The sequence below is a fragment of the Orycteropus afer genome, unplaced genomic scaffold (genome assembly GCF_000298275.1).
Source record: "Orycteropus afer afer isolate SDZICR_OR568_19922 unplaced genomic scaffold, OryAfe1.0 scaffold00092, whole genome shotgun sequence".
Lineage (NCBI taxonomy): Eukaryota > Metazoa > Chordata > Mammalia > Tubulidentata > Orycteropodidae > Orycteropus > Orycteropus afer.
The window spans coordinates 9,117,208-9,141,991 of NW_006921679.1; the positions used below are offsets into that span (position 1 = coordinate 9,117,208).

General features: G+C 42.8%; 1 protein-coding gene across 1 annotated transcript in view; it reads left to right on the forward strand.

Annotated features, from left to right (window-relative positions):
* LOC103198374 (phospholipid-transporting ATPase IB) overlaps positions 1 to 24,784 on the forward strand; it is an 826,205-nt gene that overhangs the window by 527,531 nt on the left and 273,890 nt on the right. The window contains exon 23 of the mRNA XM_042781171.1: positions 18,188 to 18,262. Coding sequence (XP_042637105.1) covers positions 18,188 to 18,262 — 75 coding nt within the window. The remainder of the gene's footprint in view (positions 1 to 18,187; positions 18,263 to 24,784) is intronic.

Sequence of the window (24,784 nt, forward strand, 5' to 3'; positions counted from 1 at the left end):
TCAATCTTCACAGAAGCAAAGCCCAAACCAAACCCACTGCCTTGGAGTTGATTCTGACTCACAGCACCCCTAGAGGACAGAGTGGAACTGCTCCACAGGGTTTCCTAGGCTGTCAGTCTTTATGGAAGCAAAGCTCTAACCACACCCACTGCTGTGGAGTCCATTCTGACTCCCAGCGCCCCTAGAAGACAGAGTGGAACTGCCCCATAGGGTTCCCAAGGCTATAAATCTTTATAGAACAGACTGCCTTGTCTTTCTCCCATGGTGCAGCTGGTGGGTTTGAACCACCAAACTTTTGGTTGGTAGCTGAGTCTTAACCACCCCAGAACTCCTTTAGCAATCAAGTGCCTTAGGCACTATGCTACCAGAGCTCCTGAGTCTTAACCACCCCAGAACTCCTTATGAAAGACTCATTATTTCATAATGGTCTCCAGAGTGACCGTTTATTGAACACTTATTGGGTATCAGCCATAGTGCATTTAATCTTTTCTGTGCCCTGATTTCCTCATCTGTGAAATGGAGACAACACCCACCTGTTAGAATTGCTCTGAGATTTGAATGCGATATTCCATTTAGAGTGTTGCCAGGTAGTCGGCACAGAGTAAGCATTGAACGCATGTTAACTTTTATCATCATCATCAAAAACAACAATCATGACCGTTTTACAGAGTATGTTGTTCCCTATTCATTCATAAAAAAATAAAAAGCTCAGTAAGTTGCCTGTCCTCATACAGCAGTTAAGGAGTTGAACTGGGATGAAACCTGTTTGGCCAATTCCATAGGTTATCCTGTCATCATTTTTATGCATCCTGTCACATGAAGATTCTGCATGTGTCTGTTCATTGAGTACCTGCTGTGACCCAAGTACTGTGCTGGATCTTGGGTGTGGAGTAGTGGGTGGAGTCAGCATACTCTCTGACTGCATGCATCTCACCAGTGGACAAGTACACAGATAAAAATACAACAAAAGCATAGAATGGGGGATCCTATAATTTTCTTCTAGGAGCTCTAGAGTAGCACCTAAGTCACTTGACTGCTAACCAGAAGGCTGGCAGTTCAAACCCACCAGCTGCTCCTCAGAAGGAAGGTTGGGCAATCTACTTCCGTAGTGATACCGCCATGGAAACCCAAGGAGGGGTTGCTATGAGTTGGGCCGACTCTATGGCACATAATAACAACAATAATTTTCTTCTAGATGAGAAAATTGAGTGTGGTCCAGAGACAGAGAAAGCAAGTTGGTTTCTTCTGCATAATTCTCTCAGTTCTATAACCTGTACTTGTTATGATAATAATCCAAACCAGACTCACTGCCATTGAGTTGATTTTGACTCATAGCGACCCCCATTGGGTTTCCCAGGCAGTAAATCTTTATGGAAGTAGATTGCCCCATCTTCCTTCCATGGAGTGGCTCTGGGGTTTGAACCACCAGCCTTCTGGTTAGCAGTCAGATACCTTAGGCACCACGCCACCGAGCACCTTATGATGATGTTGTTGTTGTTGTTATTTGCTATCAAGTCAGACCTGACTCATAGTGACCCCTCCTTGGGTTTCCAAGGTGGTATCACTATGGATGTAGATTGCCCAACCTTCCCTCCAAAGAGTGTCTGGTGGATTTGAACCGCCAGCCTTCTGGTTAGCAGTCAAGTGCCTTAGGCACTACACTACCAGAGCTTCTATCCACCTTATAATGATAGTGGTGTCCTTATTTGCCTCCATGCCTACAGAAGCAATCAATAGGAACCATCTGGTTAGCCTTCCATAACTGTATTTGGGTTCATGCAAACATAGGTGGCATATTGCATTTTTGCCGTGGTTTTATAAAAACATGGGTATGATACATATTTCTCTGCAAACTTGCTTTCGTTTGTTTGCCTTAGAAATTTGAGAATATGGTGTTTGCTACTAGCATTGTAACTGTACAAGACTGACTCAACAAGACAAAACACTCCAAAGATGTTGCAGATAAGGCCTTCCCTTTTATTGCAGTATCTTCTCTAACCAAACCTAATGCTGTCGAGTGGATTCCAACTCACAGTGCCCCTAGAGGACAGAGTAGCACTGCCCTGTAGGGTTTCCAAGGCTGTCAATCTTTACGGAAGCAAAGCCCAAACCAAACCCACTGACATAGAGTCGATTCTGACTCACAGCGCCCCTAGAGGACAGAGTGGAACTGCACCAGCGGGTTTCCTAGGCTGTCAGTCTTTATGGAAGCAAAGCCCAAACCAAACCCACTGCCAAGGAGTCAGTTCTGACTCACAGCGCCCCTAGTGGGCAGACTAGAACTGCCCCCATCAGGCTTCCAAGGCTGTCAGTCTTTATGGAACCAGACTGTCACATATTTTTTCCAGAGAGCAACTGATGAGTTGGAACTGTTGACCTTCTGGTTAGCAGCTAAGTGCTCAACCGTTGTGTCACCAGGGCTTCACATCTTCTCTATAAACCCAAAAACCAAACCCACTACTATTGAGTTGATGCTGACTCATAGCACCCCCGATGGGGTTACCAAGGCTGTAAATCTTTATGGAAGTCGATTGCCTCATCTTCCTCTTGTGGAGCAGCTGGTGGGTTTAAATTGTTTACCTTTTGGTTAGTAGACCCATGCCGTAACCACAACACCAACAGAGCACCTTATCTTCTCTAAACCAAAGCCAAACCCACTACCACTGAGTCGATTCTGACTCATAGCGACCCCTGTTGAGTTTCTAAGGAAGTAAATCTTTAGGGAAATAAATTACCACATATTTCTTCTGTGGACTGGCTGGTGGGTTTGAACCACCAACCTTCTGGTTAGCAGGCAAATGCCTTAGACAGTGCACCACCAAAGCGCTGCTCTGCTCTTCTCGTCTCATCTCCACTTATTCTCAACCGCATAATTTATTATGATATTTATTCAAATATCACCAAAGATACTTGAGGGGAAGTCTGTATTGTTGTTGTTGTTGTTATGTGCCGTCGAGTCGGACCGGACTCATAGTGACCCCTCCTTGGGTTTTCCAGGCAGTATCACTATGGAAGTAGATTGCCCAACCTTCCTTCCGAGGAGTGGCTGGTGGGTTTGAACCGCCAGCCTTCTGGTTAGCAGTCAAGTGCCTTAGGCACTACGCTACCAGAGCTCCTAGTACCTTGTGACTATGACTGCTGTGACAGCAGTGACCACTGTTCTGACAACTCTTGCTCTATAACATCTTTGATTTTTTCCCTTGATCTCCTATCTGTCTGTCTGTCTATGTACTTGGCTTTCCTTTTTTCTAATACTACTTCTTAGGCATTCCTTCATTTCCACACATACAGATTTAACACTTAATAGATGACTGCTTCTTATTCCATAGAATTGCTACACTTGCCCCAATAAAGGACATCTAGCGTTTTTTTCTGTGCTTTTTCTGTTTTGTTTTCAACAACAGTGCTGCGAAGCAAGATGTTTTCTTCTACAGGAGCTTTTATTTCTGTGAAATGAGTTTTCAGAAACAGGTCTCCTAGCCCAAGAGATGGGAGCACCTTGACTGTTAAGCAGATCTCTTTAATGCCAACTAATCATCTCAGATGTAATGTACACATTAGCAGATCATGATGGTACCAACACTTTAGTAAGAAACCATATGGCTAATTTATTGGCTTCTCCTCAGTCATCTACGTTTCCAAGTCTGCCCTCAACTGCAGGTCTGGGAAGAACCGAGTCAACAGAGGGACAGTCCACCCCTTGCTCAGATGAAACACTCACCAGTTATGTATGTCCTCTGTTAATGAAGAGCCTGAGTGTGGCGGCAGATACAACCCACCACGGTGATACAAAGGCTGTTGGGACCTCCAGACGGGAGTCGGTGCAATTAGCCAAGACAGTTACTGCATTTTTGGCAATCAGGCTGCAGCTAAAGCCAAGAAGGGTCTTTTTCCAAGAATGAAAACCGTTTTAATAAGTTTGGGTCAGTTTGCTCATAACAGCACTATATTTGAAGACCAAAAACTCTGGGAGCTTGGCAAGGCAATGGTCCTTGGCAGGTTCTCCTACCAACTCACCAAGTCTGATTCAGTCCAGACGGAACCTGGCGCTCCCAGCTTTCACTGTATTCATTTAATAACATTCCTACTTAACAAGCAAGTAAGGACTAAGGAATCTTTTTCCCCTTCAATCCAGAAGTGTCAGATGTTGTGCCTAAAAGCTAGCTTCGGTCCAAAGCACTGCCCATGGGGTGGAGGACTGGCCATCTGTTTGGGTTGACGGCTGTACGTGGGGTGCATGCAACCTGGGCCTTGTGGTCCGCTCAGAATGACATTAATGTTAAATTAACACTTTCTTTATTTTAGTATATGAATTAGCATTTATATATGAGTAACTAGTGTGAAAGGCTGATTTTATAGTGTGTCTCAGGCCAGTCCTGTACCTGTCTCATGAATAAATAAAATGAAAACTAAGCTAAGTGCGTTTGTATAAATATTTTCAAAACACGGTGCGTTCTCAGACTTCCCCCACTTCACCTATGGAAATCTTGCCAAAATGAAATCAAGTGCGAGTGTTCATAATGTAAGAGAAAACCAGCTCATGGTTCTTGAAATTATGAGGTGGATTTTTGTGTTTATTTTGGTTTTTATAAGTTTTTTTTTTTTTGCCTCTACCAGATAAATAGTTCCAATAGAATAAACAGATCTGATCATCTAGTGATGGGTGATTTTAATGAAGAATGAAATTGAATGGGAAATATTGAGAGTGATTTTGTTTATAGCTTTCTAAAAGCTGCAGCACCTGCAACTGATAAAAATTAGTACAAACATAGCAGAATTCTTTGAAGAAACATGTGGTCTCTCCAGTGCCTACTTGGGTAGAATTCAGAGCATTAGCTGCACACAGGAACTAGCCCCGCTCTCTGCTCATCAACGTTGTCAGTCTGAAGAGTGAACGTTTTGACATGGTTCAGCAGTGCTTGGGATAAAGCTTGAAAAGAGATGCTAGATTTTCTAGGACTTTTTTTCTCATATATTTTCAACAACTTGGATGACTTGGTTATGCACAATTCACCCTCAGTATTTACAATGGTTTAAAATTGAATTTGACTGCAAAAGACCTCTCTAAAGTGTTAAAAAGCAAAGATAACTGCTTCGAGGCCATGGTATTTTCAATCAACTCATATGCGTGTAAAAGCTGGACAGTGACTAAGGGAGATGGAAGAAGAATCGATGCCTTCGAATGATGGTGTTGAGGAGGAATATTGAATACACCACAGACTGTCAGAAGAGTGAAGAAATCTGTCGTGCAAGAAGTACAGCCAGCATGCTCCTTAGAAGTGAGGGTGGCAAGACTTTGTCTCATGTACTTTGACATAGTATCAGGAGGGATCAGTCCCTGGAGAGAAGGCCATCATGCCTGGTGCAGTATAAACATCAGCGTAAAAGAAGACAGACATTCAACGAGATGGACGGACACAGTGGCTGCGACAATGGGCTGGAACACAACAACACTTGTGAAGATGGCTCAGGACCAGGCAGTGTTTGCGTATGTTGTACGTAGGGTCGCTATGAGTCAGAACCCACTGGACGGCACCTGTCAGCAACAACAGTTAATCATTTAAAAGATGATGTTTCCATGTGAAACATCTCAACTGGGGAATTTACTACATCCACATCCAGTCTCTACATGAAGGAACTCTGGTTCTACATATGAGGACAGACTGTTGTTTTAGGGTGTCATCAAGATGATTTTGACTCCTCAGGACCCCATGTGACAGAGTAGAGCTGCCCCACAGGGTTTCCTAGCCTGCCATGTGTTCAGGAGCAGATGCCCAGGTCTTTCTCCCATGAAGCCCCAGGGTGCGTTCAAACCACCAACTTTTCGAGCAGCCAAGTGCTTAATAGTCTCACTACCAGGACACCTTGACATCAGGCTGCTGTTGTTGTTGTTAATGTGCCCTTGAGTCGGACCCACTCATAGCGACTTCTCCTTGGGTTTCCAAGGCTGTCAATCTTCACAGAAGCAAAGCCCAAACCACACCTACTGCAAGCAAAGCCCAAACCAAATTCACTGCCATTGACTTGACTTGACTCATAGCGACCCCTCCTTGGGTTTCCGAGGCAATATCTCTATGGAAGTAGATTGCGCAACCTTCCTTCCGAGGAGTGGCTGGTGGGCTTGAACCGCCAACCTTCTGGTTAGTAGTCAAGTGTCTTAGGCACTATGCTGACATCAGGCTAGAGAGGAATTATTCAATATTCAAAAAGGTGGAAAGCTTTCTGAACCCACACCCCATACACAAACACACACATGCAACTCATCACATGTCAATTTTTTCTTTTTCTTTTTTTACTTAAACGTCTCTTACAAGGTATCTAACTCTTACAAGCTGAGCTAAATAATTAACTTTTTTTCTTTAATCTAGGGTTTCTCAACCCCGGCACGACTGACATTTTGGACTGAGAAGTTCTTTGTTGTAGGGTCTGCCCTATGTGTTGTAGAATGCTTAGCAGAAATTGGGGCCTGTACCCACTAGATGTGAACACCACCCCTCTGCCAGCGTGACAATCAAAAAACGTCTGCAAAAGACTTCAAAAAGCTCCAGCTAATAAGGTGAAGGCACTCCTGGCTATTTTGCTTCTGGGGGAAGAAAATCACTCTCAGTTGAAAACCACTGCTTAACTCAGTTATATAAATGAAACATGAATAATAGTTCAAACGTTACTCTTTTTTTAACTTTTTATTGTGATTTGAGTGAAAGTTTACGGAGCAAATCGGTTTTCCATTCAACTGTTAGTACACTTTTTGTTTCATGACATTGATTACAGTCTCCACCATGTAACAGCAGCACTCTCGCCACTTCCTCTCTGTGGTTACCATTTTCACTTGTCCTTCTTTCCCACCCCTTCCTGCCTTCTGAGCTTTCTCCCTGGCAGATGCTGCCCTTTGGATCTGTAGGGTTGATTCTTCCAAGGAGTGTGTACCTCCCTGGTGTTACTGTTCACCCAATAAGCCTGTCTGTTGTTTGGCTGAAAGTTCAAAAGAATACAAGAGTTGTGAGTGAGCTTAGCTCCTGTCACCTAGAGAGCCCTTCTCCTCCCCAGAGATAATGAATATTGACCATTTTTTGTGTGTGTCTTCCGGAAACTTGCCTTGCATATATGAATATATACATCTCTTATACACAACCTTGACCATTCAAGATGTACTTTGATATTTTCCATTTTAATCATCTATCTGTGAGATGTTTATATTACAGCACAAACAGGTACACATTACTCTTTTTAATGTCTGCATAAAGTTTCATTGACTAAATGAACCATCATTCATTTAACCAAGTAACTATTGATATCCTCCTGATTTTTTTTTCCCAAAAATGCTGTTATAATCTATAACATGTCATGTTGAATATGATATGATTATAGCTGTAAGATATAATTGAGAGTGTGCTCATAAAGGGGAAATCCCTAGGTCAAGACAAAGTTAAACATAATTGTAAATAATTCTGCATTATCAACTAGGTAGTGCCTAAGGCATTTGACTGCTAACCAGAAGGCTGGTGGTTCAAAACCACCAGCCACTCCTCAGAAGGAAGACTGGGCAATCTACTTCCATAGAGATACTGCCTCGGAATCCCAAGGAGAGGCTGCTATGAATCAGATTTAACTAACAGCATTGAGTTTGGTTTTTGTTTTGTTTTGTTTTTATTGGTTATCAAACTTTTCAATCTTTGTCCATTTTACAGGTTAAAAAAAAAACTATATCCTTGTGTGTTTGTGTGTGCGTGTGTTTAATATAAAGTGAAGTTTCTTCTATTTATGAGTCATTTGTCCTCCTGTGATCAGTGTGAAGAACCTCTGGTGGTGCAGTGGTTAAAGCATTCTGCTGCTAACCAAAAAGTCAACGCAGTTCGAATCCATCAGCCCAATCTGTGGGAGAATGAGGCAGTCAGCTTCGGTAAAGATTTGCAGTCTTGGAAATTCTGTGGGACAGTTCTAATCTGCGCTGTAGGTCGCTGTGAGTCAAAATCAACTTGATGGCAGTTGGTGATCAACCTGCATGTAGTCTGCCCATTTTATTACCCATTTACAGGGCTATTTCTTTCTGATCTGTATTCTTAATAGATTAAGAAAATTAGACCTTTCTTTTCATAGATGTTATAAGTATGTTTGTATTATCAATTTTATTTTAACTTTATCAATATTTTTCTCTATAGACATACATTTCTACATTTCACTATATATGGTTTCAAAGGAGCTCTGGTGGCACAGTGCCTAAGGTATTTGGCTGCTAACCCGAGGGTTGGCAGTTCAAACCCACCAGCTGCTCCATGGAAGAAAGATAGGACAATCTACTTCCATAAAGATTTACCACCTTGGAAACCCAATGGGGGTTGCTATGAGTCAGAATTGACTCAGTGGCATTGCGTTTGGTTTTTGGTTTATATGGTTTCAGTCTTGCAGTGAGTCATTTTACATATTTTTAAAGTTTTTCATATTTTCTTCTAATGCTTTCAAAGTTTCATTTTTTCATGATTACATATTCAACTCATCTGTAATTAATTTGAGTTTATGGTCTGAGCATAAGGTAGAACATAATCTTTTCTAATAATAGATTATTTTATGCTAAAAGGTATTGCAGATGAGTGAGGTAAAGATGGATTATTCAGTGAATGTTGTTGATATAGTTGCCTGGATGTTTGGGGACAGATAATAAAGCTGGATCCATACTTGGTGTGTGCAAGTAACAGAGAGGACATGTAGCTAGAGCTCAGTGGGCAAGAGGCAGTGTTATAGACAATAGGTGACGCTTCATCATGTAGGACTCTATAAGTCAAGGGTATGAATTTGATCCTATTTGAATCGTGTCTTTTTCTTGTTTGTTTCACATGCTTCTCTTATGTTGTTGTTGTTGTTGTGATGTGCCATGGAGTCGGACTCGACTCATAGTGACCCCCCCTTGGGTTTCCGAAGCAGTATCATTACGGAAGTAGATTGCCCAACCTTCCTTCTGAGGAGTGGCTGGTGGGTTTGAACCGCCAGCCTTCTGGTTAGCAGTCAAGTGCCTTAGGCACTATGCTATATATAGCATATATTTTCCTTTTTTTATATCTGAGCATCTTTTGATTTTTATTTTGTTGTTGACATAGCAGATATGTTTAGCATTAGTTCTGGCATCACCTTCTGTGTTATGTTTCCAGCTTTTAATTCTCCATGGTTTCTATCTTTCGCTAAAATTCTTGTCACACTTTATTTCCCTGAGGACTTGTAAACATTCACTACTGGATTCTGGTCTTGTATATTGCTAGAGAGAAATATGAACCTAGCTTGTTTTGGGGTTTGTTTTGTTTGGTTTTTTTTTTTTTTTTTTCACTCTCATGTGCTCCCTGCTTTTTCTACACAAATATACTAAAGAATTACTATTTTCACAATTTTAAACTCACTAATTCTTATATGAAGATAAGTCGGGGTGTGGATCTTTCTATGTATGCTGGATTATTTTGTTTCCTGGGAACAGAGTACCTACTCCATTTGCTGATTAGTGTTTTAGAATATTTCTGAAATTTTTTTCTATTATAGCTCTGAACTTTTTTATTCTGTTGTGCTCTTTGTTTTCCCAAGTACATCTTTTTAATTTCATTGTTGTTCTTTAGAAGATTTTTATATCCTTGAGTTTCTTTTAAAATGAATGTTAGCGTTTTGTCCTTTGCTTACAATTGGCTTTTGCAAATCTGCCTTACTTACAATCCCTTGGTTTCACCAATGCCTATTCTTGTTTTTATTTCCCTTGTTGTTGTTATTTGCTGTTGAGTCAGACCCGACTCATAGCGACCCCTCCTCGGGTTTCCAAGGTGGTATCACTACGGAAGTAGATTGCCCAACCTTCCTTCCGAGGAGTAGCTGGTAGTTTTGAACCGCCAGCCTTCTGGTTAGCAGTCAAGTGCCTTAGAGCTTTAATCTGTAATATTAACGTTTTTATGTTTGTTTCCTTCTTTGATATCTTATGCATCTTCCTTAAACTCTTGTTTTAAGCCACGTTTCTTTTTACTTCCTTTACACTTGCCAATAGTGTTCAGATTTTTTTCCTGCCCTGTGTATAGGTTCTTCTATAGAGATTATTCCATACACATTGTGTTGAATTCCTTTATAATTCCTTTTTCTTTATATCATAATGATATCTATGTCAAAGCACCATGCTATTTCCTTGCTGAGTGTTATCCCTTTTTTTAATGTAGTTATTTGCTATGATTTGGGGAAAATAACAAGTGTCGGTGAAGATGGGGAGAAACCAGAATCTTTGTGCATCGCTGGTGGGATTGTAAAGTATGGCAGCAGCTATAGAAGGCATTTTTATGATTCCCGCAAAAGTTAAACATATAATTGCTGTATGATCCAGTAATTCCACTCCTAGGTATATACGTAAGAGAGTTGAAAGCAAGAGGACTCAAACATTGCATACCATTGTTTACTGAGCATTATTCACAAGAGCCAAAAGGTGGAAACAACTCAAGTGTCCATCAACACATGAATGGGTAAACAAAATGTGGTCCATGTAGACAACGGAAAATGATAAACAATTTTTTGTATTAGTGGAAAATTTGTTATAAACACCTGTTTCTCTATGTGTTAATATTTTGTCACATGGACATGACATTATTTTTTAAGTGTTTCATTATTATTTTTTAGCTCTCCGTCACCCACTGCCATAGTACCTGGTACATAAGGAGAAAAGAAGTCCTGATATATGCTGTGACATGGATGAATCTAGAAAATGTTATGCTGAGTGAAATGCATCAGCCACAAAAGTACAAGTATTGTACGATCCCGCTTCCATGACATATCTTGTTGTTGTTGTTGTTGTTGTTGCTGTTATGTGCCATGGAGTCGGACCTGACTCATAGCAACCACTCCTTGGGTTTCCGAGGCAGTGTCACTACAGAAGTAGCTTGCCAACCTTCCTTCCAAGGAGTGGCTGGTGGTTCAAACCCTGGTTAGCAGTCAAGTGCATTAGGCACTATGCTACCAGAGCTCCTTGAGATATCTGTTGTTGTTGTTATGTGCTGTCAAGTCGGACCTGACTCATAGCGACCCCCTCTTTGGGTTTCCGAGGCGGTATCACTACGGAAGTAGATTGCTCCATCTTCCTTCCGAGGAGTGGCTGGTGGGTTTGAACCGCCAGCCTTCTGGCTAGCAGTCAAGTGCCTTAGCCACTATGCTACCAGAGGTCCTCCTTGAGATATCTAGGACGGGCAAATTCATCCAGAAGAAAGGTTTGCTGTTAGCAGGTGCTATTGGAGAGAAGAAAAGGGGGAGTTAAAAAAATAATAATATTGGAAATGGAACAGTTGAGAAATAATGTCACAACCATGTGACAAAATATTATTCTGCAAAAAGCCATGTGCTTAGGACAGATTTTCAACTGATACAAAAAATGTTCATCATATTTTTAAAAATAACAGGATATAAAACTATATCAAGTGAGCTAAAAGAGAAAAATACACCAAAATCATAAACATAATTATTTTGGATAATGACATTAGAAAAACAAAAATAAAACTGTGTGATATAAGAATCAACACAAAGTCAGATATATCCCAGATATCTGGGAGGTCAGATATATCCCAGATTTCCGTATCTCCAAACTGCTGGACCATTTCATCTCTGACACGGGCCACTCCCCTCCCATTCAGCACTCTTCCCTCTCCCATTTGAGTTTGGCAATTTGCTGCAGTGTCTCGCAGAACTCACGAACTACTTAGAGTTAAGTGCTTTATTCAGGAACAAGGTCCAACTTGGGACCAGGATCAACCAGCTGCAGCTCAAGATCACGATCAGGAAGCATGGGGACAAAGTCTCCCTTCTTCAGTCGTCTTGGCGCCTCTTGACCATGCAGACCTCTTCCCAGCCCCTCCAGGCAAGCTCCTCTTGGCCGTGCCATCTGATGATGCTGGCTCTGTCTCTGGGCCCCTTCTGGGCCTCTCACTGTCTTCGATGTTACAGCCCTTGACCAACGTTACAGCTTTTTTAAGAGGTTCTTTGCCTCCTTCTCAGTCTCTCTCTGGTGTTTCTCTCTTCTTTCTTCCTTCTGCTCCTTCCAGCTGCTTTTCTGCCTGCTTCTTTCTGTCTCAGAAAACCTCTGCAGGACTGGCCCCTTAAATATACAAACTCCTCTCAATTTGAAGTCTTGTCTCTCCCACTAGGAACAAGAACTGACCAATCCCCTCTTGGTAGGCCACAGACACTTCATTTGCATATTAGGCTGCTACTCACCTCATTTGCATAGTCTGTTGACCAATCTCTGCAAGGTGCATACCAATCCCAGGGCAGACTGCAATTCAGAGCCATGCAGAAAGTACCAAACCATCCTTGTTTAAAACTTACCCAGGAAATGTCACTCAACTTGGACATAAGTAATAAACCCTCTGGGGTAGAAAACTAGGTGGCAAATTGCCCAAGCTGGTTTTCCAAAGAACCAAGGCAAAAAGTCACATAATGGACCTCATGTGACCACACAAACCCATTGCCATCGAGTCGACTCTAACTGATAGAATATTACTGTCCTATAGGGTTTCCAAGGAGCTCTGGTGGTGTAGTGGGTAAGGCATTTGGCTGCTAACCAAAAAGTCAATAGTTTGAACCCACCAATCACTCCACAGAAGAAATATGTCTTTGTACAGGAAGAAAATGAAGAATTGTGTTTGGAGGGTAAGTGGCCGTTAGCTGGAGGAGAGCTGGCTTCAGTGTTGTCTCAGAACAGTCTCTCATTAATTTCCTTTGCAGTGATAAGCACCTTCCTCTCACCATTTCTGCTGCTTGGGTGAGTCAGAGACCTGTTGCCTGATGGTGAACTTCTGTCTTCTGTTGGATGATTTTCTGTTGACCTAGATCACTGTCTGCCTGAATGAGTACCATTTATGCGCCTGTATACTGACATTCTCCCCACTTACTTCTTGAGGGAGGGGGGTTTGGAAGGAGGCCTGTGTACATAGATTACCTTCAACTTCACTTTACCTGCTGCATTGACTCAGTCTAGGAACCTTGGCTATGGCTTGCCCCACCTCTAGATGTTATCCTTCTGAATAAGTATTGTTTAATCTATTTCTTTGAACACTTTTTGTTTATTCTGCTTCAGTCAGTACATTTTGTCTACTATTGGCATTCTCCCCTGGTTGAATCCAATGTCATGTTTAGCAGCCTCTATTCCATGCCATTTTTAGTTTTAATTATGGCTACTCGTGCTTTCATTGAAAATGATTCATTTCTTTTCTATGTTCAATTATTTTTACTGTTTTCAGTTGATATTAGGGAGGAAAGAGTAGTAGAAATATCATACTCTACCACCTTGTACAAGACAACAGATTAACCAAAATTGACAATAAGAGTTCACTGCTCTCTAGATTTCTAGGAGCCCTGATGATACAGTGGTTGAGCACTTGTTGGTTGGCTCATCAGAAAGTTGGTGGTTCAAACCCCCCCAAACTACTCAGCAGGAGAAAAGATCTGATGATGTCCTCCCACAAAGATCCCCCAAAAAAAAACCTCGCTGCCATCAAGTTGATTCTGACTCATAGCAACCCCCATTGGGTTTCTGAGGTGATAAATCTTTACAGAAGTACATTGGCCATCTCTCTTTCACAAAGCGACTGGTGAGTTTGAACTGCCAACCTTCAGATGCCTTAGGCACTACCACCAGAGGTCCTTACAGCCTAGGAAACCCTATGGGCAATTCTGTTTTCTCATATAACATTGCTATGAGTGAGAATCAATGAACAGCACCTAATAACAACAGGTATCTATCAGTGTTTTCTCAATTGTTTGAATAGGAGGACACAGAAATATAACACAGTTTGGGGCAAACTAAGTTGAAGATCTTGAAACAGTTCACAAAAATGTTTGAGTCAAGTAAGGGTACTCATTGCACTAAAAGTTTGGTTGGACTATTGATTGCTGAACTTTTGAATGGTGGGACAGCAGCAGGATTGAAATTTTAGTTTGAAGACTGACTATTTGAATCGGTGTCATAAGACCATTCTGAGTAAGGAGTGCGGGGCAAACGTCTTGTACTCCGTTCTAAACCAGTGAGACCACCCAGGCCTCTTGGTGACCTCTTGGGGAATAGTTGAAATTAAGAGTGAATAGAAGAAATACGACTATTGGTTCCTACTCATGAGGAGCCAAAGAGTCAGAAGGTAACTGATATCTCAGAGAAGAAACAAAGCTACAGGTCTGATACCTACCTGAGCCATCGCATCACCTGCTTGAGACCAGAAGAACTAGATGGTGCCCAGCCACCACCACTGACCATACTGACAGTAAAAAAAAAAAAAAAAACCAAACTCACTGTGGTTGAGTTGGATGCAACTCACAGCAACCCCTCCTTGGATTTCCAAGGTGGTATCACTGCAGAAGTAGATTGCCCAACCTTCCTTGTGAGGAGTGGCTGGTGGGTTTGAACTGCCAGCCTTCTGGTTAGCAGTCACAGGCCTTAGGCACTATGCCACCAGAGCTCCCAGTAGATGGTCCCAAATAAAATGGGAGGAAAGTGTATAACAAAACTCAAATTCTTAAAAAGGCCAAGCAAACTGAACCAGTTGAGATGAAGAGGACCCCTTGAGACCCTCTTTAAACCTTGAACTGAAATTATCCCAAGATCACTGTTCTGGTTCCTTAGTGCCGCTCTGACAAGAACACACCACCAATGGGCTGGCCTTAGCAAACAGGAGTTTATTCTCTCACAGTTTAGAGGCTCTAAGTACAAGTTCAAAGTGCCAGGCTCTAGGGGTTGGGTGAAAGCCCCTCGACCTTGGGTGTCAGCTCTGACTCTTGCTCCCAGCCCACTGAAGTTAGAGCCATCTCTTCACTCAGACAGCTACTGGCTGCTGAGGCTAACAAGCCCAAGGTTGGCAAATTAAAAGGCACAGTCGCAATGTTACCAAACCACACAGCAGGCCATTAATTCAAGTCCACTGTAAGTCCCAAGGTCAGCAGAGTCTGGCAGGCTGCTGAACAATGACACAGCTACATGCAGGGTCCAAGCATGCCATAAGCTAGAGACCATTCCCCAAGGCTTCTCCTTATATACAGGAAGCAGACCACATCCCTAAGGCAGCTACTCAGCTGCTCACAGTAGATTCCACCATGGAGTTGATTACCAGTCTCATCATGGGGAATACTACATCCAGCTGCCCAGCCACTCAACCAGGCCCAGCCAAGTTGACACACAAACTGAACTACGACAATCACCTTTCAGAGAAGTAGAAGAGTAGCACACAAAATAAAAAATATTACCCATGAGTATGGTGCTCTTCTTCAAAAAACACCCGAAGACCGAAAGGTTAACATTTACTCTAAAGCAAACATGAGAAGACAAGGGGGTAGGGCAACTAGAGCACTGGAAATGGCCAACCAAGGCACCATTAAAGAGAATGTTGACACATTGCAAAAAATGTAACCAAAGTCACTGAACAAGTGTGCAGATTGTCAAATGAGAACCGAACGTGCAATGTGAACATTCACCAAAAACACAAGAAAATGTTTTAAAAACAGTGAACGGAAGTGTGGAGGGATTTTTCAAAGTCAGCAAGCTTGTCTTAGACTTAGAAAGAGCCCGAGTAGTTTCTGAATTAGGGAATGAGGTGGTGAAAGATGTGCTTAAGAAAAATATATCTGGCGATTGAGCTGAGGTGTTTAATTTAATTGCACTGGGACTTAATGAATCCGTATTTTTTTTTTACCAAGTATTGAGTTTGGTTTGGTTTTTATTACATAGTGTACACTGTGCATGGAGGTGCACAGAAAATAATTCCTTTCTCAAGAAGCTTAGTCTGGTAGCATCAAGAGACTGATATTGAAAAATATGACAGTAAAATGTCAGTACCACAATCAACAATGACTTTAAAATAAATATGAGACTGTAAGGGTGCAGGAAAGCTCTGGGGAAAAAAAAAAAAAAAACCCTCACTGCCATCAAGTCAGATCCAATCATAGCGACCCTTCCTTACGTTTCCGAGGCGGTATCACTACAGAAGTAGATTGCCCAACCTTCCTTCCAAGGAGTGGCTGGTGGGTTTGAACCACCAGTCTTCTGATTAGCTGTCAAATGCCACCAGAGCTCCCTGGGAAACTAGATTAATGGAAATGGAACAACCAGAATGATAATCATGAGAATATTCACACACCATAAAGGATGTAACCAATGTCATTGAAGAACATGTGTAGAAATTGTTGACTGGGAACCTAAATTGCTGTGTAAACCTTCACCACAAACATAATAAAATATATATTTTAAATTTTAGTACTATTTTAGTAGTATTTTTTCAACTCAGGTTATCATGGTATAGCTATTTTATGTTGCCAAGATGGGTCTGTCACACTAACTAATTAAGTCCGTCATGATTTTATACTACTAAAGCATATTTGGGGAGCTCTGGTAGCGTAGTGCCTAAGGCATTGACTGCTAACCAGAAGGCTGGTGGTTCAAACCCACCAGGCACTCCTCGGAAGGAAGATGGGGCAATCTACTTCCATAGTGATACTGCCTTGGAAACCCAAGGAGGGGTTGCTATGAGTCGGGGCCAACTCGACAGCACATAACAACATAACAACAAAGCATATTTGTGATTGACATGGAGTATTTTAAGGAAGGATGGGTGGCAGTTAGAGTGTACCTAAACTCATTGGGATCCTGTTGTATCATATAAATTCAACTGAATTTTAAACAATAATATTTTATATTCTGGGAGCTCTGGTGGCGTAGTGCCTAAGGCACTTGACTGCTAACCAGAAGGCTGGCGGTTCAAACCCACCAGCCACTCCTCGGAAGGAAGGTTGGGCAATCTAATTCTCTAGTGATACTGCCTCAGAAACCCAAGGAGGGGTCACTATGAGTTGGAAACGACTCGACGGCAGTGAGTTTGATTTGGTTTTGGTTTTATTTTATACTCCATATTTCTGTATTCATTCTCTTGTATGTCAGGGTATTGTCCATCTCCCCCACAGTTTACCCTGCCCTCTTCCACTCTTTCTTACCTCCTCCACGTCCTCACCTAATTATACCCTTGGTGGTCATTCTTGTCTCAAAGACAGTTTTATTCCATTGTCATGCAGCACTGATTCTGTTCTTGTGCTTTGCTTTGTAGTTGTTTTTTGTCATTGTTACCTAATGTATTAGAATAATAGACTACTTGAAGGCATAAGCGATAGTCTACATTTTATGTATTTACACATCTCATGTTATTCCAAAAGAGGATCTGAGTCATGCTCCTTTTATATTATTGCATCTTGATCTTTTCTGAGCATCTGACATCAAGCAAAGGAGGGTAACTATTTTAAGAACTAGGAATTTGCATGACCAATCAAACCAAAATCATACCTACTGCCACTGAGTCAGTTTTGACTCATAGTTCCCCTAGAGGACAGAGTGGAACTGTCCCGCAGGGTTTCCAAGGCTGTCATCATTACAGAAGCAAAGCCCAAACCAAACCCACTGCTGGGTGAGTCGATTCTGACTCACAGCGCCCCTAGAGGACAGAGTGGAACTGCACCACAGGGTTTCCAAGGCTGTCAGTCTTTACAGAAGCAAAGCCCAAACCACACCCACTGCCGTGGAGTCAATTCTGACTCACAGCACCCCTAGAGGACAGAGTGGAACTGCCCCAGATGGTTTCCAAGGTTGTTAATCTTTACAGAAGTAGATTGCCTCATCTTTCTCCTGCAGAACAGCTGACGGGATCGAACCACCCACCTTTTGGTTCGCAGCCAAATGCTTTAACCACTGTGCCACCAAAGCTTCTTACATGACCAAGAGGGCGTTGTTTATATTTTTTTTAATTTATGATTTTTACCTCTCTGCAGAGTCTCACCAAGATAAGTCATATTTATTCGATCAGCATTACAAGATAAAAGAACATGAAGTGACACTCTTTCCATCAGTGAGAAAGTGTTGACACTGACCCATGAAGCCTAAATTAGTTGTTTTCTGTAAACATTTGCATATTGCCTCTCATAAGTTATTTATTAACCGTATTGATGTATGCCTTAAATCTCAGTCCTCCTTCACTTGTTGATGTTTATGATCTCAAGGGTGTATATTTCATGAATGAACAACTGCTCTGGTCTTGGGGCTAATGATTCCTGAGCAGATGTGTCCGGCTGGTGATCCACATTCCCCCATTAGCTCTTCAGCGAGGGGAAACATTTAGGTCAATATTGATATAAAACTCCATGAACTTTTCTTCTCTTTCAGCTCTGGTTCGCTTTTGTTAATGGATTTTCCGGGCAGATTCTGTTTGAACGTTGGTGCATCGGCCTGTACAACGTGGTAAGCGTCTTCCTTCCCTATCTGATGGCATGGCCAACTTCAGTGACATTCCTCGGCTGTTTATGTCTGGGAAGTGTATCTAAGTCAATCATCTGTGCACAGGGCAGGCAGAGCTCATACATCTTGAGGGTCTTTGTTGCTGAGAAACATCCCGCAGAAGCCAAACTCTCCACACATGGTTTCAATCATAGCAGATCATTCTGGAATAACCCCATGAAATTATTAACCCATATATCTTGATAATAGACCCTCGTTACCTCCTCACTAACTGCCTGGGCAGCGTTTTCATGTTTTCAACTCGACTCAAAATGTCTGAACTACATCTAGACATCTTCTATTTTAGACTTTCATTTCTGAATTCTTAAACAGGGATATGAATAGTTAGGATAGAGAGATATTGCCTGTGTCCTCTTTGTCCTTTTGGAAAGAGCATTGGTCCCTATGGAAGAATGTGTCCTTCCACAGTTGGGGCTAAAATAATGAATTCTGGTTTGTAGCTCCTGTGGTGAATAGTAATCAACTTATTTGATAGTTTTCGTGGATGTGGTGCTCTTTTTTCATTACTTGACTATAATGAATCCCAAGCTGGAATAGCATGCAAACCGTAGGCTAAAATGGCTCTCTGGTCTCTTTGGGTTCTTCCTTTGTGCTTTACTGCCAGGAAGAAAGAAAGGGCTTGTAGATTCCCTGCAAGGACCTGGAGTGGCCCTTCTCTCGAGTTGCACTCTCTCACTTGCTTGGGCCCCTGACTCTGGCACTCTCTGCCCTAGGGAGCTTCTGAAACAGCCATTATAGGTGGGAGAAGAAGATACCAGACTTCCACTAATACAAATGATGGTGCCATAAATATTTACGGCTTGTGCATACATACATGGCTGGTATTGAAGTCATCTGTGCATGCAACTTTTGTTGTTGTTGTTTAATAGCCTCTGTGCTAGGCTCTGAGGAGCTCTGGTGGTACAGTGGTTAAGGCACTTGGCTGCTAACCAGAAGGTCGATGGTTTGAACCCACCAGCCACCCCACGGAAGGAAGATGAGGCATCCTGCTTCTGTAAAGATTTACAGCCTTGGAAACCCAATGGGGGTTGCTATGTGTCAGAATCAACTCAATGGCAGCGAGTTTTGGATGCCAGGCGCTAGCTATAAAATGGTGAATAAAAACCATTGCTCCTGGCCCTGTGGAGCATGCAGGTGAAGAGGGTCAGGTGGTTAGAACAAGACCCCAGTGAGTCTCAGTTGGTAGCCTAGTGCCTAAGGCATTTGACTGCTCACCAGAAGGCTGGCGGTTCAAACCCACCAGCCACTCCTCGGAAGGAAGGTTGGGCAATCCTACCTCTGTAGTGATACTGCCTCGGAAACCCAAGGAGGGGGCTCTATGAGTGGGGGCCGACTCGACAGCAAACAACAACAACAACAAGTGGTATAGTGATTCAGTGCTTGGCTGCTAATGGAGAGGTTGGTGGTTTGATTTGAGCCCACTGGCCATTCTGCAGGAGAAAGATGTAGCAATCTGTTTCCATAAAGTTGGAGCGTGAAAACCACTGCCATCAAGTGAATTTTGATTCACACTGACCCTACAGAACAGAATAGAATTACCCCCGTAGGGTTTCCAAGGCTTGAAATCTTTACAGAAGCAGACTGCCTCATCTTCCTCCCACAGAGCAGCTGGTCGTTTTGAACCCCCAGCTTTTGGCTAGCAGCCGAAAGCTTTAACCACCACACCACCTTCGAAACCCAAGAGGGAAGTTCTCTGCCCTACAGGGTCACTGTGAGTCAGAAGTGACTCGACAGCAACAGGTTTGCGTCTCACTTGGGCTCTTGAATTCAAACTGTATGGACACGTTAACCAAGCTGCCATAGAGTGCACTATTCGAGAATGCATTAGTGAGTTGGTTACTAATACTTCTGCCCTGAGAGACAAAGGCGGCAGGTGTCGAGAGCAGGGCTGACTTGAGTCAGTCTGTCCTCGCTCCTAGAAAAGCTACTCTAAATGCAGACCACATGGCCAGTTGCTCAGGGCCTCCCCTCTGGGTACTGGGGGGCAGCACAGATTGTTACTTTTGCAAAACTGAAATGAAACTAGTTTGAATCATTGAAAATTATTATGCAGCCGTTGAGGGAAAAATATGCTGATTGTTCCTAACGATGTACTGCTGGAAAGGGCCAAGGTGTCAAGTAGGCGACACCTCCCACAAATTCGTGCCCACGTGCATATTTTATAAAGAGGAGACTGGAGCCAAGAGAGTATGCTTTAGAACTAAAGATAGGGCTGGACTCTCTGCCACCTGGTTACTGATGAATGGAGATTTGCTCTGTTTTCATGCTTGAGGCATGAGGGCTGGATTCTGTTTTATTCTATTAGCTCCCTGTAGCCTTTGGCAACTCATGAATTCAACAAACGTTCGTGGCACACTGGTTAAGCACTTGACTGAAAACCAAAAGATTGGTGGTTCAGACCCATCCGGTGCCTCCACAGGAGAAAGGCTTGATGAACTGTTTCTATAAAGATTGTTGTTGTGGTTGTTAGGTACCATCAAGTCGCCTCCAATTCATAGCGACCCTGTGTACAACAGAACGAAACATTGCCCGGTCCTGCACCAGCCTCACAGTCCTTGCTATACCTGAGCCCATCGTTGCAGCCACTGTGTCAGTCCATGTTGTTAAGAGCCTTCCCCTTTTCCATTGACCCTCCGCTTTACCCACCATGATATCCTTCTCCAGGGAATGGTCCCTTCTGACAACATGACCAAAGTATGTGAGACGAAGTCCGGCCATTCTCGCTTCCAAGGAGCATTCCAGCTACACTTCTTCCAGGACAGATTTGTTTGTTTTTCTGGCAATCCACAGGACTTTCAGTATTCTTTACCAACACAGCTCAAAAGCATCAACTCTTCTTTGGTCTTCCTTATTCATTGTCCAGCTTTCACATGCATATGCGGCCATTGAAAATACCATTGCTTGGGTTAGGCGCACCTTCATCTTCAGAAAGACATCCTCTCTCTTCAGCACTTTAAAGGGATTGTTTGTTTGTGTTTGTTTGTTTGTTTGCAGCAGATTGTCCCAGTGTAGTACGTCATCTGATTTCTTGACTATTGCTTCCATTGGTGTTGATTGTAGAACCAAGTAATATGAAGTCTTTGACAACTTCAGTCTTCTCTCCATTTATCATGATGCTGCTGACTGGTCCAGTTGTGAGGATTTTCATTTTCTTTGTGTTGAGGTGTAATACATACTGCAGACTGTAGTCTTTAATCTTCGTCAGTAAGTGCTTCAAGTTATCTTCACTTTCAGCAGGCAAGGTTGTGTCATCTGCATGTTGCAGATTGTTAAACTGTAGTAGAGATTACAGCCTAGAAAACCCTACCAGACATTTCTACTCTGTCACATGGGGTCACGTGAGTCTGCATCAACTCAACAGCATCCAACAACTATGTGAGATGCTGATAGCCTGCAGGATGATATTTTTCAAACTATGACCTACAGAGCACTTGCATGGGAATAGCCAGGGGTCATTTATAAGATTTCAGGGCAGGAATGCATAGGAAAGAAGGACACAGGAAAAGGGTAACCACAGGGAGGAAGTGGGAAGAGAGCTGTTACATGGTAGGGATTGCAGTCAAGATCATGAAACAAAATGTGTATGAAGTGCTGTGTGCAACATGAATTTGCTCTGTAAACTTTCACCCAAATCACAAAGAAAAATAAAACACACAAATCTAAATAGAATCCATTGTTGGTTTGATTTGGTTTGGTTTTGCAAATTTATGTCTCATTATCTGAATAATAACAACTCTACTCATTTCAGGGCTAAAAACTACCAGAAAAAAAAAAAAAGGTTCCTCAGCCCTAGCCCATCTTAGTACATAGTATCTCAAAGATACTGCGTTTCAAACACACTTTTCTAGTGAGTGTTAGGCACATTACAGTTTAAGACCCACAGCGATGTTTGATCTCTGGAGTTGGGAATAGGTTTTATTCACTTATGTGTCTCCCAGACTATAAAGAAATACCTATTACGATCAGACACAGAATATAAGTGGAATGAAGCTGTAATGAAGTGAGAGGAGAGTGGTACGTTGTGACTGGGGAGATTACAGCTCTCTTCTCAGAGGTGTTATTTGAATGAGCCTTGACAGGCTGTGATAGAAGAAGGGTAGGATGGGATGCTAACGAGAGAGAGGTAGCACAGCCATAGGGCACATCCATGTATCTACTAAACAGAGTCTTGTTGATTGGAGAATGTTCCAAAGAAAACGTTGGTGCTCGTCTGTGCAATTCTGGACTCGTAGGGAGCCCATGTGGCAGAGTAAACTGTCCCATTGGGTTTCTACTAGGCTGTAATCTTATGGGGGTAGATCACCAGGTCTTTTCTCTCATGGAGCTGCTGGTGGCTTTGAACTACCAACTTTTCAGTTAATAGCTAGATGCTTAATCACTGTGCCACCAGGGTTCTTCAGAAGAAAGGTCCAGCTGCCCACTGCCCTCAAGTCCATTCTGAGTCATAGCGGCCCTTCAGGACAGAGTAGAACTGTCCCATAGGGTGCCCTAGGATGCAGTTATTACAGAAGTAGATCACCAAGTCTTTCTCCCATGGGCCCACTAAGACTTCACCACTAAGTGATGAAGTGGTGAGTACACTTCACTGCACCACTAAGACTTCTCAGAGGAAATGTGGAAGTCAAAGCTGGACAGACAGGAGATACGACATCTGTGTGGGAAGCTCTTGAATTCCATGCTGAGGAACTTGAACTTAGGAGACAATTGGGAGAGCTATCAGGAAAAGACCAGACTTACTGGTCTGATAGAGATGGGTGGAACCGCCAAGGCTGTGGCCCTTAAACACCCTTCAAGCCTGGAACTGAACCCACCCTCAGGGATGCACTTTCACCCAACCAATAGAAAGGCCTTTAAAGGAAATAATAACACTCAGAAGGAATGTATTCTTCAGTACAATCAACCAATCCAGACCAAAAGGATAGCATTTGCCCAAAAACAAAGCTCAGAAGGCAGGAATGGACAGGATGAAAAAGGATGAATGGAACCAGGAAAGTCAGGGAAGAGGAAGAAGAGTGCTGTTATGTTGAGAGGCTTGTAACTAAAATCAGGAATCAAAATGGGTGTCATTTGTTGAATGGGAAACTAATTTGCTCTGTAAACTTCCATCCAACCTACAATAAAAAGTAAATGAATAAATAGAGTTTAAACCAGAATGATATGAGTTTAAAACAGAATGTGTTTTAGAGAGAGACTGGTGCTGTGAAAGGTGTATTTGGAAGCTGGGGGTGCAGTTAAGCAATGTTAGTAATTCAGGTGAGAACTTTTGAGACCGGAGAGCCTGTTGTTGTTGTTATGTGCCGTCGAGTCGGCCCCGACTCATAGCGACCCCTCCTTGGGTTTCCAAGGCAGTATCACTACGGAAGTAGGATTGCCCAACCTTCCTTCCGAGGAGTGGCTGGTGGGTTTGAACCGGCAGCCTTCTGGTTAGCAGTCAAGTGCTTTAGCCACTGTGCTACCAGAGAGCCTATGACTCTCATAATGGGAATGGAGAAAAAGAGGGTGATTCAAGGATGTGGTCAAAGGAAGGAGGAGGGAACACATCGGGACTGGCGACTCCCGCAGTAGGTGCAAGTGCCCTCCTAGCCAAAGGAGTTCTGGTAGCACAGTGACTAAGGCATCTGACTGCTAACCAGAAGGTTGGTGGTTCAAAGCCACCAGCCACTCCGCAGAAGGAAGAGTGGGCAATCTACTTCTGTAAAGATTTACCACCTCAGAAACCCAATGGGAGCCGCTATGAGTCAGAATGACTCAATGATAGTTGTTTGTTTAACCAAATGTGACTCTAAGTACCAGGAAAACAGACAGGGGTGGGGAAGAAGATTAGTAAAAACTACTACGTTCACTCTGAAATCATCAGCGATATCTTTGTTGGAATAGTTCCTATTCAAAAGTGCCAATCCTTGCCAAGGGCAAGATCGAATGTGGGTTGACAGGATAATGTAGAAATGACGAGGTTACCAATGGCTTGCAAAAGAAATGCTTCAGTGAAGCGTTTGTAGAATTGTAGACCTGAAAAAGATTAGGCACCTGCCAATGCCAGGCACTGTTCTAGCTTCTAGAAACACATCTGTGACCAAAACAAACACGATCCCTGCCGTGGGGGCTATGGCAGGCAAGAGAGACCACCAAAAATCAAATGCCTAACAAGACACAGCGAGAATGCTGTGCAGGACAGATGCAGGCACTGGGAGAGTATGAAACGGGGTGGGATCTGGCCTTGGGAGTTAGTGAGCGCTTTCCTGAGGACTTGGCCCTGGAGCTGAGGAATGAGTTAGATAGTAAAGTGTAGCAGGGAGCTAGACAGTAAGACACAGCTTGAGTAGAAGCAGGGTCAAGGGAGTTTTCTTTTTCCTGTTAAGGAAAGTATACACACAGTTCAGTGGTTGAGCACTCAGCTGCTAACTGAAATGTTGTTATTGTTGTTGTTCTTTTTATGTGCCATCGAGTCAGACCTGACTCATAGTG